This window comes from Bos taurus, chromosome 20, assembly GCF_002263795.3.
Source record: "Bos taurus isolate L1 Dominette 01449 registration number 42190680 breed Hereford chromosome 20, ARS-UCD2.0, whole genome shotgun sequence".
Lineage (NCBI taxonomy): Eukaryota > Metazoa > Chordata > Mammalia > Artiodactyla > Bovidae > Bos > Bos taurus.
The window spans coordinates 10,414,921-10,427,040 of record NC_037347.1 but is presented as its reverse complement, the minus strand read 5'-3'; the positions used below and the strand labels follow the sequence as shown (position 1 = coordinate 10,427,040).

Genomic DNA, 12,120 nt, shown 5'->3' with positions numbered 1-12,120 from the left:
TTACAGTGTTGTGGTAATGATTACAGGATATGATGCATGAGGATGTGCTTTGAACACTTAAAAAAAATCCTAAATATATAAAGTCTTGTCATGAATTATGCATAAGTGCTGATGATGGAGATGCCTGGACTTAATTACAGAGAGCCTCCTCTTTTTCAGAGGTGGAACTTTATTAAAGTTGCACAGGAGGAACCTAGAAGGGGGAATTGGAAAGCGTGTGTGGGGTGTTCAAGAAGATAAAAATTTCAGAAAATGGTACCTCAACTGGGAAAAGAGCATAAATGTCAAGTATACTGCGATAAAGAGTTGAATTAATAGGAAGCAAAAAGATTAGCTCATCCACAACCTCTAACAACAAAGAAAGCAAAGATACTAACCAAGTCTATTAGCATCTTAAAGATTTCCTGAGGATCGTCCTGGTCATTGGTACTCTTAGAACTGTTTTCTGAAGGGAGCATACCCGACAGTTTCTGCCCTAAGGTCTTCTTACTCCCTTGGGATAGTGACCCTAAAATAGAACATGAAAATCCAGTTGAGACATAAAAAGACACACACTGACATGCTTCCAGGAAAAGAGGTAAGTGTGAACCAAGGTTAATTCATTCCTAAATCAATCAGGACCTTGTCCTCTTCAGGGACCCTCTAGCATGAGTGAGGCAGGCAGCACAGTGCAGTGGGAAAAATGGACTTTAGAGCCAGCAGCAAACGCAGGTGAGAGACCACAGTTTGAGAACCCAGAGCAGCGCCTGCACTCATTGCTCAGCCCATGGGAGAATGCAGCCCTTGCTACCCAACTCAAGTCCTCCAGAGGAACCAGCGATCCACATTTGTATGTGAAATCTTCTGATGTAAAGGTCAGCCACCTACCCACATTGAGAACACTCCCAGCAAAACATACCTGCAGACAGGTGGCCTCTGAACCATGCAAACTCTGCTTTAGAGCCAGAAAAAAACCTGGACTTGAATCCCCATTTAGCCACTTCAGAAGGGTATCACTTTAGAATGAAGTTCTCTAAGCTACACGCCCTCAGCTCTAGAACGAGAATAACAGTCCCTATGCTCTATTGCTGGGCTGCTGTGCCATTTAAATAATAGAGCATGGCTGGGAGAGGGGAGTGGTATTGAATGAGTACAGGGTTTCTGTTTGGGAAGATGAAAAAGTTCAGGAGATGGATGATGGTGATGATTATACACAACGTGAATGGACTTAATGAGACTTAAAAATGGTTAAAATGCTAAGATTTATGTATAATTATCACAATTAAACCACACAGTTGTGAAAGCACCTAGCCCGGGTACTGACATAATGCTTAAAAGTCCACATTTCTGCAGTATTTATGCTGATATTCTTCATCCATCAAAAGGATGCAGTTTGTAGCAGAAAATACGAAGTCATAGATTTATATACCAAGAAAGTTTTAGATGAACTCCAAAGGGACAATTCCCTTTCTACCCATTCCTGATAAACCACAGTGACGGCTTCACACCTGACATTTGCCAGTGGCAACTGTGGCAAAGGGGGAAAGCCAGACAAGTTGACTGGCTCATCAATCCTGAGAGTGAATGAATGTGTCTCTATTTTTAATCTAAAAAAAGAAGAAATATGTTTATGAGCTATCTCTCAGGACTTGTCTAAGCTGCCAAATCAAGAAAAGTTAATATACTGTTAACCACAAATAAAAAAATGACCTGTAACAATCATTTTGCAACAAATTATTGAAGAATATTAATAAAGTGAATCAAAGTCTTGTCACTAAGAAGGGCTTCCCCAGTGGCTCAGCAGTAAAGAATCTGCCTGCAACGCAGGAGCCAAAGGAGGCGTGGCTTCAGGCCATGGGTGGGGAAGCTTCCCCTGGAGAAGGGCATGGCAGCTCACTCCAGTATTCTTGCCTGGAGAATCCCATGGACAGAGCCTGGCGGGCTACACTCCATAGGACCACAAAGAATCAGACACAACTGAAGCGACTTGGCACACATGCTTGTCTCTAAGAAACTCAGAGCTAGTAACGCTTTTATGGACTTGTAAAGACTTTTCAGAGACGAACCAATTATTTTAAATATTGCTTCCAGTCTCAGTACCTTATGGAAAGCAAAGATTGTACCTCTCAAATCATGTTTTCAATGGAAAAGTTCCTGAATTCTGTAAATAGGCAAGGCAGGAATTCTGGAATATAAAATGAATACAGGCGCTGAAATGAATATGGATCTACCTCTCTGTTTCCTCTTTCTCCCTATTCTCTCTCTGCATGTGTGTTCAGTTGTGTCCAACTCTTTTCGTCCCCATGGGCTGTAGCTTGCCAGGCTCCTGTGTCCCTGGGATTTTTCCAGGCAAGAATGCTGGAGTGGGTAGCCATTTCCTCCTCCCGGGGATCTTCCCAACCCAGGGATTAAACTTGCGTCTCTTGCGTCTCCTGCATTGGCAGGTGGAGGTGGATTCTTTACCACCAAGCCACCTGGGTAGCCCATGCCCGTGGAGGACTTAGCCATTATACTTGCTCATCAGCCTCTGTAAATCTCAGAAGAAACAACTTCAAAAGTTAGTTTCAGGATAAAGTGGAATGCTTGTTGAAGAATCAGAGTTGACGAGTATCATTTTCCCCCATTTGTCCTGACTTCCACCTGACTCGAAATACACAGCTTTTATAATCTGCTTTCACCCACTTTCACAGTTCTTCTTTACCACTTCTGTTTTTATTATCCCTTATTTCTTACCACTTCAGCAAAGAGATGGGTAAAGTTTAATGAAGCTAAACTTCACAACACTTGACCCATATACTAATACTAATATGCACTGTTTGAAAAGAAATATTTAAAACAGAATAAGTATTATATATTAAAAGTTTCATATGTAAATACTGTAAGATTCTTCTTGGTCCTAAATTCATCTGAAAATGAGAGATACTGGGATTAGGATTATGGATTTTAACAAAAAAGATTTAGAAATAGGGTCATTTCAGAATTTTAATAATAAAAATTTACACTTCTTAATAAACTTCACTTTAATCATGACTGATAAATGGTTTCAAATTGGAATTTTAAATTGAAACAAAATGAGTTCTACTGAATAATACTTATAAATGAAAATTGAGATTGACCATTAAGAGAAACTAATTTCTAAAAAGTAATACCTATTTGTATATATTGGACAGTCTACATACTTCAATGACAATTTGATTCTCTCATGGCATTTTTATATATTTTGTTTACACTTATACCATAATGACTCAAAAATGGCCATGAACTTTTTGACAGGCTTGTAAACCAAAATCTAAACCTTAATTTGTTTCACTTTTTATAAGAATATATTGATTTGTCCAATTTGAGTTTCCTCTACTGCTCAGTGTGTCCTTCCAGAAACACGCATTTCAATAAAGTTTACTTAGGTAAGTTTGATGTTGGGTTTCACTCTCATTTTTCCCTTTAATCATCTAGCACTCATTATAAATTCTTCCCACTGAGCACAGTCTTGTTTAAATGAAATAGAAGAGTACTAAAGTAGAGTCTCCTGTTATTTTATGATTTCATTTCCATAGGTAACATTCAGCGACCCACTTTGTCCCCACAGTTGCTAAATTTTTAGATAAATCATATCTGAAATTTCAATTATATTCACCATATTATGCTTAATTATAACTAAAAACAAATTATACCTGATTATTACCATTATAATTCATATTTACCATTTTCTTTAAGGTGCTTCCAACTTATCCATTTTGTTGCTTTCTTACACATTTTATCCGTTTGTGTCAATCTTAGTGCCTGGTCATTTTTCCTCATTAATTGTTGCTCAAATGCAATTCTGAATGCATCTGCCATTATGTAGGCTTCTTCTTTACTCTTCTGCAGAAGTTCCATCTGGTTTTGAAAGAAAGTTTGAGAGGTGTTAGAGGCAAAGGCAGTGGCACTCCACTCCAGTACTCTTGCTTGGAGGAGAATCCCATGGACAGAGGAGCCTGGGAGGCTGCAGTCCACGGGGTCGCTAAAAGTCAGACACAACTGAGCGACTTCACTTTCACTTTTCACTTTCATGCATTAGAGAAGGAAATGGCAACCCACTCCAGTGTTCTTGCCTGGAGAATCCCAGGGATGGGGGAGCCTGGTGGGCTGCCGTCTCTGGGGTTGCACAGAGTTGGACACGACTGAAGCAATTTAGCAGCAGTAGCAGCAGCAGAGGCAAAACCAGGGCTTCCCAGGTAGCTCAGTGGTGAAGAATCTGCCTACCAATGCAGGAGCCGCAGGAGACACGTGTCAGCAGGTTCAACCCCAGAATCAGAAGATCCCCTGGAGTAGGAAATGGCAACCCACTCCAGGATTCTAGCCGGGATAACCCGATGCAGCCTAGCAGGCTACAGTCAATGGGGTCACTAAGAGTTGGACGTAAAACCAGAACAATTTTTTTTTTACCTTATTACCAAATGCTGAGTCAGGATAGCAAATGCAGTCTTACCACTGAGTGGAGTTGAGTGCATATCCGTGACCTATTGCATCTGTTTAATCTAATTAGTACTTGCCAACTAGATTACTGGAAGTTTCCCTTATGCCTGTCAGCTCCTTGGTAATCCAACCCTCAGACTTCATTATCAAGACAGGCCCTGTGTGTGCCCTTCCCAACAAGGAAGCAGGGAGGATGCCAAATGCCACATTTCAGTTCTGCCTTGGGCCATTCCAGACAATACCACTAAAATAATTATGAATACCATCTTTCAGATACCTCCCACTGGTCTTTGTAATCTTATGCTTTTCCTAATGAATTTGTAATGTTTAGCTGCTTGCTTTCACATATATACTGAAGACTAAATTCCATACCTTCAATAAAAATATTCTAAAAATTATGGTCCACATTATATTTATTATTAAAGCCTAATAATGGCAGCTATCATTTGATTAAATGCCAGGCATGGCCATATGCTGAACATTGTAGGTGCTGTATTTCTTACAACAAACCTCCAAGCCAGTTATTACCCTCCATTTAACACACATCCAAAGCCACAAAGGAGGAAAGTGACGGAGCTGAGATTCCAACCTAGATCTGGCTGGCACAAAGGTTCCTTCCACTATACCTTGCAGCTTTTCTAAGATGCTTCATGTTTATCTGTTAATCGGTGCTGTGCATCCTGATGATTTTAAGCACTTTTCCTCCATGTATAGACAACAGAAAGAAGAACTTAGGCAATACTAACTAATACATAGGCAAACAACTTCACGGTTACAGTATCGTGCCAAGTACTATTTGTATTTTGGAACCGTGTAAACCTGTTTTTTATACATTAATGTTACTAATATCATTTAAAACTAAGGATAAGTTACATAGCCAGTGACTACCAATGAAGCTAATTACTGCATATACTTCCATTTATTCATCTTCATACAGTAAGTCCCCTACATACAAATGAGTTCCATTCCAAGATCACATTCATAAGTGCAACAAAGTTAGCCTAGGTACCCAGATAATACAATCAGCTATATACCACTGCTTTTACACTTGCTTCCAGACATCCTGGGCTTGAAATAAAGATCTGTACTCCGTATAGCCATGTACAGTAATGTACACAAAAGCACAAGCCCTTGTAGAGGATGCGTGCACGTGACTACACCAGACACATGTGAACTCACGTGACTGGACGTGGGAAGGCACACTCGCATCTCTCAAAGTTAGCAACTTGAAGGCTCGTATGTAGGGAACTTACTGTATGAACAGAGAAACAACCAAAGCTTTCACTGTTTTTACCTCCTGTTTGAGCTGCAGGAGCATTTTCCGAGTGGACGCGGCCAGTCTGGCACAAGCACAGGGGCTCCCTCTGGGACGGTGACAAAGGCAAGCTCCCAGCACTGCAAGCTTCAAATCCCAAAGAATTATCCATTACCAAGTGTAACACTGCTGACCCATACACAAACACGGGGCACTCACAAACCCACTGCACATTTCAGACAAGCATCTCATTCAAAGAAACTATGAAAGAAAACAAAAATAGGAAGCTGAGACCATGATTTCAGGACCCAAGTGGAAATTAATTACAAACAAGCAGAGACTGGTATTACAAGGAACAAAAACCTAAAGGAATTCTACATTCTTTTCAGTCTTCAAAACCTTTCACTTTGTATCAGTTTCCTATACCTCTGAGTCCTTGGCAGGAACTTGACCTAACGAAGTAAATATAAACCTCTATCATATGGATTTCCTGTGACTGGGCTTGGCCCTGCCGCCCAGCATTGATTACTGTCAGGTCCCGCAAATGGTAGTTTTTAACACTGATGAGGAATACGATCATCCTGCCACTCCTAAAAAAGACGCCCTGTGATCATGTAATACATTCTTAAATACTTCCTGGCTCACCCAATGTTCTGGAATTGCATAAGGCCCAGATTCCTCAAAACCTGTCTTTGGATCACAATGAAGAAACTAGTCCATCTGGGTCACTTAGAAGAAAAGTAAGAACTGTTGTACTTTTTCTTAAAACTCATTTTGACAACTAACCCCAAGTTGCTTCCCCAACATACTCCAATTTAATGGGGACAGTCTATGTAAGATATTGGGCCATATCTTTTAAAGTTTCATGTGAAACTTACTACAAATTATTGTCGAAGCTTCCTGCTGCTGTCAATTTTATATGAATGGACTGGCTTAAAATAGAATCTTATTTTACAGACTGTTTAGAGAAGAAGAGTCCACTGTCTCTCTTAGGGTAAAGGCTATTTCAGAAAATTCCTTCTAGCATGGAAGATAACTGAAGTACATAGCTTTCGGCTGACTTGAGTGGTTATATGGCTGATTGGTATCTTCCCTCTTCCCTTTTCAACCTCCAACTACTCATATTGTTCCTGCAAAAGTTGCCAGCAACCAGTTTCAGATCGCAAGTTTTCTGCAAGGACCTCTCAGTCCCAGTTCTCTGCCCTTACCTCAGTGCCCCTCCATCAGCTGCCTCAGGGCCCTTGTTCCTGCCTGTTATAAGGTTACTTATGATAGCCTACTCAGGATTATAATAAAGCACACTTATTCTGAACTCTCTCTCAGTTCAGTTTCTTGTATGTTTCTTTTTTTTTTTCTGCCAATACACTAGTTTTCCACCCAGGCAGTAGAGCATGGTGATCAAAAGCACAGACTCTAAACTCTACCTGGGTGTAAATCCCAGTTCCACCACTTACCAGCTCTGTGACTGTGAGCAAATTACTGAACCCTTCTGTGCTTCTGTTAACCTCATTTGTAAAATAAGGATTTAATAGTACTCACCTTATTTGGTAGTTGTGAGAATTAAATGTATAAATCTATGCAAAGCACCCAGAACAGTATCTGGTGCTTACTAAGGACTATGTATTTGCTATTATGAGTAGTAGTTACTTTATTTGAAGTTCCATAATAAGTGAATGGCTACTCCCTCTCACTGATGTTTATTTCTCATGAGTCCCCAGGACCCTTTTTATCTTATCAGCCAAACTTCTACCTTGTAAGACATTTCACACCTCAGCAAGCAAATAGCAAGGCATCAGCAGATCTTTATCCTGAACCTGGCTCAACCCCAGACTGACTGCGTCACTTCAGGGAGGTAAATGAAACTAAGCCTGAGTTTCCTCTGTAAAATGGGGCTGATACCTGCTTTGCAGGCTTCACAAGACCATTACAAAGATCAGATTTTAAAATGTGTGGGAAAGTACTCTGCCATGGTAAGCCTCTACCCGGAGAGATACTACTAACTAGTTTCTCCTGAAGCTAGACAAAGGAAATAAAAGGAGCAGGAAGCAGCAAGCTCATCCCCTAATGCCCAAAGGGTACAGTACCTGCAAGGTTGAAGAGGGGACACAGGCCTCTCACCCTCAGTCTCAAGGTGCTAAGCACGCTGCTGTTGTAGACATGGAGGTGATGGCGATCACACAAACAGAACACAAGTGAAAAATTCCCTTCTGCTAAATTTTCATAACTGCTTACCTACCTCAAGGCCTGAAACCTCTGAAAAGCCACTTCCATCCTGGCAGGTGTCTTCCTGAGCCATCTGCTGCTGCTGTTTGATATCAAGCATGGCGAGCACCTCCAAATACTGTTGATTCAGAACTGGGAAGGGCCATGTAAGAAAGTGTTAGTCATGAGGTCCAACTCGAGCTTCACCTAATCCACCTAAACTAGCATCATATACTTATTTCCTCTAAGCAAGGGATACACAGTTACCCACAAAATCTGCCTCCAGCCAGAAAATCTACCTGAAAGAATAGTGGGTATTAAGCAGGTATTAATACACATGTGCATGCGTACTTAGTCATGTTCGACTCTTTGCGACCTCATGGACTGTAGCCCGCCAGGCTCCTCTCTCCACAGGATTTCCCATGCTGGAGTAGGTTGTGATTTCCTCCTCCAGGGGATCTTCCCGAGCCAGGGACTGAACTCCAGTCTCCTGCATCGGCAGGCACATTCTTTACCACTGAGTCATGTAAATACACGTGTTGAGTTCAGTTCAGTTGCTCAGTCATGTCCAACTCTGCGACCCCATGAACTGCGCACTCCAAGCCTCCCTGTCCATCACCAACTCCCGGAGTTCACCCAAACCCATGTCCATCGAGTCAGTGATGCCATCCAGCCATCTCATCCTCTGTCGTCCCCTTCTCCTCCTGCCCCTAATTGTTCCTAGCATCAGTCTTTTCCAATGAGTCAACTCTTCACATGAGGTGGCCAAGGTACTGGAGTTTCAGCTTTAGCATCAGTCCTTCCAATGAACACCCAGGACTGATCTCCTTTAGGGTGGACTGGTTGGATCTCCTTGCAGTCCAAGGGACTCTCAAGAGTCTTCTCCAACACCACAGTTCAAAAGCATCAATTCTTTGGCACTCAGCTTCTTCACAGTCCAACCCTCACATCCATACATGACCACTGGAAAAACCATACCCTTGACTAGACGGACGTGCAACACTAGATAAAAATGTTAATTTAAAAAAATAATTGTATTTATTTTCGGCCAGGCTGGGTCTTTGCTGCTGTGTGGGCTTTCCTCTAGTTGCGGCAAGCGAGGACTGTTCTCTAGTTCTGGTACACAGGCTTCTCACTGTGGTAGCTTCTCTTGCTCCGGAGCACGGGCTCCAGGGCACATGGGCTTCAGTAGTTGCAGCTCCCAGGCTTGAGAGCACAGGCTTAGGAGCTTGGTGCACCGGCTTAGCTGCTCCAAGGTATGTAGGATCATTCCCAGGCCAGAGACTGAACCCACGTCTCCTGCATTGGCAGGCAGATTCTTTACCACTGAGCCACCAGCGAAGGCCAAAATGTTATTTTTAATGTGGAAGGATCTTAACTGCAACTGAAGTCTGGTCGTCATTTGCTCAAAAAAAATTTGTAGGATTTTCAAAAAGAGATATACAGTATCCACACTGTGAGACAATCAGACAATGAGATCGCATATACTACATTAATGTACTGTCTGTATTAAATTAATGTACCGTACCAGCTCTCTAAATGCTATCAGACTTTTGTTTTAGTTAAGAGTTTTCATAAGAGGCTCTCAACCCAAATACTTAGAACAAGAGGGGTCCTGCTATTTACTGCAGAGCAGAAAACAGAGTAACTTTTCCTCTCTTCTTGCAGGGTAGAAGGATGGGGAGGAAGGGCAGGGCTAGTGGTTAGCAGTTTCTGTCCTGGCACGAACCCAACAAGAGGGAAATCACTATCTGCTCAGATCACTGGTGTGGAGAAGCATGTCTGTGCCTGCAGTTCTCACCCGGGGCATCGCCACACTTCACTTACTACCCTGTGGAAAGTGCTGCTCTTGGGCCCGTGGCCCAGTTGGGCACTCATCCCTTTCAAGCCACCACTTTAAAAAATAGCTTCTGCTGGGAATTCCCTGGCAGTCAGGTGGTTAGGACGCCAGGCTCTCCGTGCCAAGAACTCAGGTTTGATCCCCGGTCAGGGAACTAGGATCCCACATGCCGCGGGACAGCTAAGCCCGGGCGCCACAACTGCCGAACCCTTGTGCCTAGAGCCCGTGCTCTGCAACAGGAGAAGCCACTGCAATGCGGAGCTTCGCACCGCAACAGAGTAGCCCCTGCTCAATGCAGCTAGAGAAAGCCCTAGTGTAGCAAAGACCCCGTGCAGCCAAAAATATATTTTTAAAAAAAGAAAAAAACTAATTGATGCATTTCTTCTTTCATTCTTAAAATATATTACTTCACAATATTCTTAACATAGGACAAAACTGGTCTTTTAACATAATATTTTTAAAAAATTATCAAATACCATTCTACTTACTTGCATTTTCAGACTTGAGCATTTTAATTTCTTCTGTTTTTAGTTTCAAAGTTTCTTTGAGGACTGCATTTTCACAGTTCAGCCTGGAAAAGAGTACCCTCCAAATCATTAAAACATTAACATTTTGTAGTTGAATATTTAATCCCATAGTTAGAACATTAAAACCCAAATATAATTTTTCTTACTTCACAATTGTCTAGAATTTATATGTGTAACAAAAATTTAAAGGTATGTGGTAAGATTCTGTACTTACTCTTAACACTTCTGTATATTTAGCTGAGAAAATCAGAACCAGAAATAACTGTAAGGCATCTATCTTGAACACTCATATCTCTTTACTAAAGTTTCAATCAACTTAATAACCATTTGAACACCAACTACATGCTTAGGACACCTTCCAAAATTTACATAAAAAGCTACATAGGAGGTACCAACTTTCAGTTAAAAATATATAAGTCCTGGGGATATAATACACAGTGTGGAGATTATAGCCAACAATTACTGTGCAGTATTTGAAAGTTGCTAAGAAAGTAGATCTTAAAAGTTCTCAACATACGAAAAAAATGTAATGATGTATGACAATGAATATTAACTAGATTTATTGTAATGATCATTTTGCAACATATGCAAATACTGAATCATTATCTTGTACACCTGAAATTAATACAGTTATTTATATGTCAGTAATACCTTAATTTAAGAAAAAGAAACATAGGGAGTTTTATCTATTGAATGAAAGTTGGAATTACTTAGAGGAGTTCTTAAATTGCCCAACACCAGAGGCTTAAAAAAAATTGCTTTTGTAATTAAAAACAGTAGCCAGATCATCTAGTCTAATTTGTAACTTTAAATAAAATACCTATCAAGACATGTTGTGATATTCCTAGGGAATATTACATCCTGTGCTTGGGATATAATATCATTTATCCCAAATGCTATAGGCCATAGGCCTCATATCATTAGAACAGTGGTCATGAAGTTCAAGTTTCTCAATTAAAAAGTGAAATGTGGTTCACATCACAAGAAAAAATATTCTGTAACCATGCATGGTGACAGATATTGACTAGACTTACTGTGGTGAACCTTCTGCAACGTGAACAGGTGCTGAGTGCATTGTGTTGTACATGTGAACTAATGTAACATGTTGGTTACATCTAAAAATATGTAAACCTAAGGCATCCCCTTTCCATGAATTACCTAACAAATTAATAAAACGTGAAATCACTTTTTCAAGCAATGTCTATAGCCCTTGAACAAAGCAGAAAAATATTACCTCTATTTATATTTATGTATTTAACTACAAAAAGAGAAAAATAAAGGTAAAAAGAATGATAAAGTAAATGTGGTAAAGAGTTAAAATTTGGAGCATCTTGGTGAAAGATATATAGGAATTATTTGTACTATTCTTACAACTTTTCTGTAAGTCTTCAATTATCTCAAAGTAAGAAGTAATAAGTTAAACAATTAGGTACTAAAGCCATCTATAACCCCAGGTATCAATTTCTCAATGACTGACCTTGTAAATATCCTACAAAGTTATTAAATAAATTGACACTGATAAAAAAGTTGTTCATAAGACTGTAAAAAACATTGCCAATGCTAAAATAACTTCGGAAACCCAATTCTTAAACAGTATTTTAATACACAATTTATACTGTATTTTTTAAAAAAGAAAACAGTAACAGTAAAATATGGAACTGGTAAGTAGAGAAGCAACATGAATTTCATTTTTTATTTTGGCCACACCACACAGCTTGCAGGATCTTAGTCCCCTGAGCAGGGATTGAACCTGAGGCCCCAGCAATGAAAACGCTGGGTCCTAACCACCAGACTGCCAAGGGAATTCCCTGAATTTTATGTTTACAATTAGGTTAAAGAAGAAGAAAGCCTAAGCTACACTT

General features: G+C 40.4%; 1 protein-coding gene across 4 annotated transcripts in view; it reads right to left on the bottom strand.

The window, feature by feature from the left end:
- The window catches only part of CCDC125 (coiled-coil domain containing 125), a 32,001-nt gene that overhangs the window by 916 nt on the left and 18,965 nt on the right, over positions 1-12,120 (bottom strand). For all 4 annotated transcript variants that reach the window (XM_059878860.1, XM_024981440.2, XM_005221446.5 and 1 more), the window contains exons 7-11: positions 10,220-10,302; positions 7,926-8,044; positions 5,729-5,836; positions 3,681-3,855; positions 378-508 (exon numbers count right to left, since the gene is read on the bottom strand). In XM_059878860.1, coding sequence (XP_059734843.1) covers positions 378-508; positions 3,681-3,855; positions 5,729-5,836; positions 7,926-8,044; positions 10,220-10,302 — 616 coding nt within the window. The remainder of the gene's footprint in view (positions 1-377; positions 509-3,680; positions 3,856-5,728; positions 5,837-7,925; positions 8,045-10,219; positions 10,303-12,120) is intronic.